The sequence below is a fragment of the Triticum urartu genome, chromosome 2, assembly GCF_003073215.2.
Source record: "Triticum urartu cultivar G1812 chromosome 2, Tu2.1, whole genome shotgun sequence".
NCBI classification, from domain to species: Eukaryota; Viridiplantae; Streptophyta; class Magnoliopsida; order Poales; family Poaceae; genus Triticum; species Triticum urartu.
In genome coordinates, this window is record NC_053023.1 from 11,652,291 (window position 1) to 11,654,732 (window position 2,442).

At 45.5% G+C, this 2,442-nt stretch overlaps 1 protein-coding gene across 1 annotated transcript; it reads right to left on the bottom strand.

The window, feature by feature from the left end:
• Positions 1 to 708: 708 nt before the first annotated feature.
• On the bottom strand, positions 709 to 2,205 carry LOC125534739 (bisdemethoxycurcumin synthase-like). The gene is made up of 2 exons (XM_048697864.1): positions 2,016 to 2,205; positions 709 to 1,848 (listed from the first exon to the last, which is right to left on the bottom strand). Exons 1-2 carry the CDS (start codon positions 2,203 to 2,205, stop codon positions 1,142 to 1,144), a joined length of 897 nt encoding a protein of 298 aa, XP_048553821.1. The 3' UTR covers positions 709 to 1,141.
• Between the last annotated feature and the right edge of the window lie 237 nt (positions 2,206 to 2,442).

Sequence of the window (2,442 nt, forward strand, 5' to 3'; positions counted from 1 at the left end):
AGTAGCTATGACTTATACGTAGAAACTAGAATGGTAACTTTAAGTTTAAGAGTACCGAGGTACATGTGGGGACATTTTATTTAACTTAATTTGGATTGCAGTGATCCCATAAAACATGACGAGATACATTAAGCTAGCACAATTAAGAGTACAAACACGGGAATGATTGTAGTAGTCACACGAAGGTTACAAGGCAGACAAGCAGTGGCGGAGCTAGTGAGTAATGGTTGAGGGGGCCAATGGTGAATTATAATTTTCTGGAGGGGCCAAAAACTGTATTTCTCTCAATTTGTACAACCAAAAAAAAGTTGCTTCACAACAAATCCATAGGCTGGTGGGGGGGGGGGCATGGCCCCTGCAGCAATACAAATAGCTCCGCTAGTGCAGACAAGCACACTTAATTAATGAGTTGCTAGTTTTTTCTCAGAGCGCGATTAGCGTGCAACAACATCGTCTTGACAGTGAAACCTGGTCCAAATTCATGTTTGGACCATAAATCTCCGATCTCTCATACAATATGTAGACATACTAAATCATAATCATATAAAAGTGTTTTTGAATACATCTAATGATTACAATTATGTGTATGATAAACTACATACCATTGAACTAACTTTTGGTCAAAGAATGATTTTTGACCGTCAAACTAGCTATGACTTATATGTAGAAACTTGAATGGTAAGTTTAAGTTTAAGAGTAGCAATAACATCATGAAGTGACATTTTATTTGATTAACTTTGGAGTACAGTGATCCCATAAAACATCACGAGATACATTAAGCACAATTATAAGAGTACAAAAACGGGAATGATTGTAATAGGCACGAAGGTTGCAAGCACACTTAATTAATGAGTTGCTAGTTTTTGTTTAGAGCGCTGGTAGCGTGCAGCACCATCGTCTCGATAGTGAATCCTGGCCCGAATCCGAGCATGACCCCCCACTCTGCTCGCTCTCCTTCCTCCTCCATTCACCGTCGTAGCTCATCCAGCACGAAGATGATAGTAGCGCTAAACATGTTACCAAAGTTTCGTAGAACACTTCGGCTCGCCGCTAGCTTTGTGGGCTCCAACTGGAGTTTCTTGTCGATTCCATCCAATATCCCATGGGCTCCAGGGTGAACTGCCCAGAAGAGGTCATTCCACTAGGCACCCATGTCAAGTGGACCAAATGCCTCCGAAAGGCATGGCTCGATGTTGTCTACCACCAGTTTGTACAGTTCGGTGGAAACTTTGCCACCAACACCATAGCTCCCCATCTTCACGTCAAGCACATGCTGGGTGCCCGGTATGATGGTCTGTGAGGCAGACACCATCTCAAACATCGGCTGCTCGACAGGGTGCATGGTATCAGCACTGACAATGACCGCTCCAGCCCCATCGCCGAACAACGCATGAATAATGAGGGTGTCTAAGTGGTCGTCGGGGCCACAGAAACCAGCAATGGAGAGCTCCACGCAAACCACAAGGACCCGTGCTCCGCGGTTGTTCTCAGCAAGGTCTTTTGCCAAGCGCAAAGCAGAGCTACCAGCGAAGCAGCCGTTCAGTTGGAGCATCGTACGGCAGATGTTGAGGCGAAGGCCAAGAAGTGAAACCAAGTGTACGTCGATGCCTGGGGCGCTGGCGTCCGAGTTGGTGCTGACGACAAGGTGGGTGATGTCAGTGGCCGGACGTCCCCACTTTGCAATGGCCTTCTTGGCGGCTGATGCGGCAAGTTGTGGAGCAGCACTAGCCACAATATCAAGCCGAACTTCAAGGGATGGCAACGTGCGTTGAAGCAGGAAGTCAGGGTAAGAGTTCAGCTGTTCCTCCATGTATTGAAAGAAACGATTCTCCGTGCCAATCGCACCACCTAGTCAGATTTTAGTGACCGAAACACCGACAATATAATAAAGCATGTCAGAAGTTAGATCATACATAGGCATGGCATCGTTAGGTCTTAAAAACTTCCCAGGGATCAAAGGTTGCATTCGTGGACTATGCGTTCACCGTAGCTAGTATATACGTTTGCATGCTTACATATTGTCTTGAATGTGTCTTTATGGTCAGTGAGGTGCTCGCTCTTGGTGACACGGAAGTAGTAGTCAGGGAACTCTTCTTGAGACACGTGGTTCACTGGGTTTGCCGTTCCGATTGCCAGCACTGCCGCGGAGCCTTGTGCCCGCCGAGTGCACCGGATCTTGCCGAGGTTTGATGGGCCGCCTGCCATGGCCTCGGAGCAGTGACCTACTTTATATACCAGAAGAAAGGCGAGGATATTAGGGCGGCATTGTATGTTGTGTACACTAAAACATTAGGTGTTTTAACTAATGCACTAGAGATGTAACTATGATCTGTATTGATCATAGATTCATATAGTGCATCTGGGAAAAATCCATGAAAGCATCAACACAATTCCTTTTTTTTTCATTTTTCTTAACACAGGGATCAATTGAAATAAAAAATA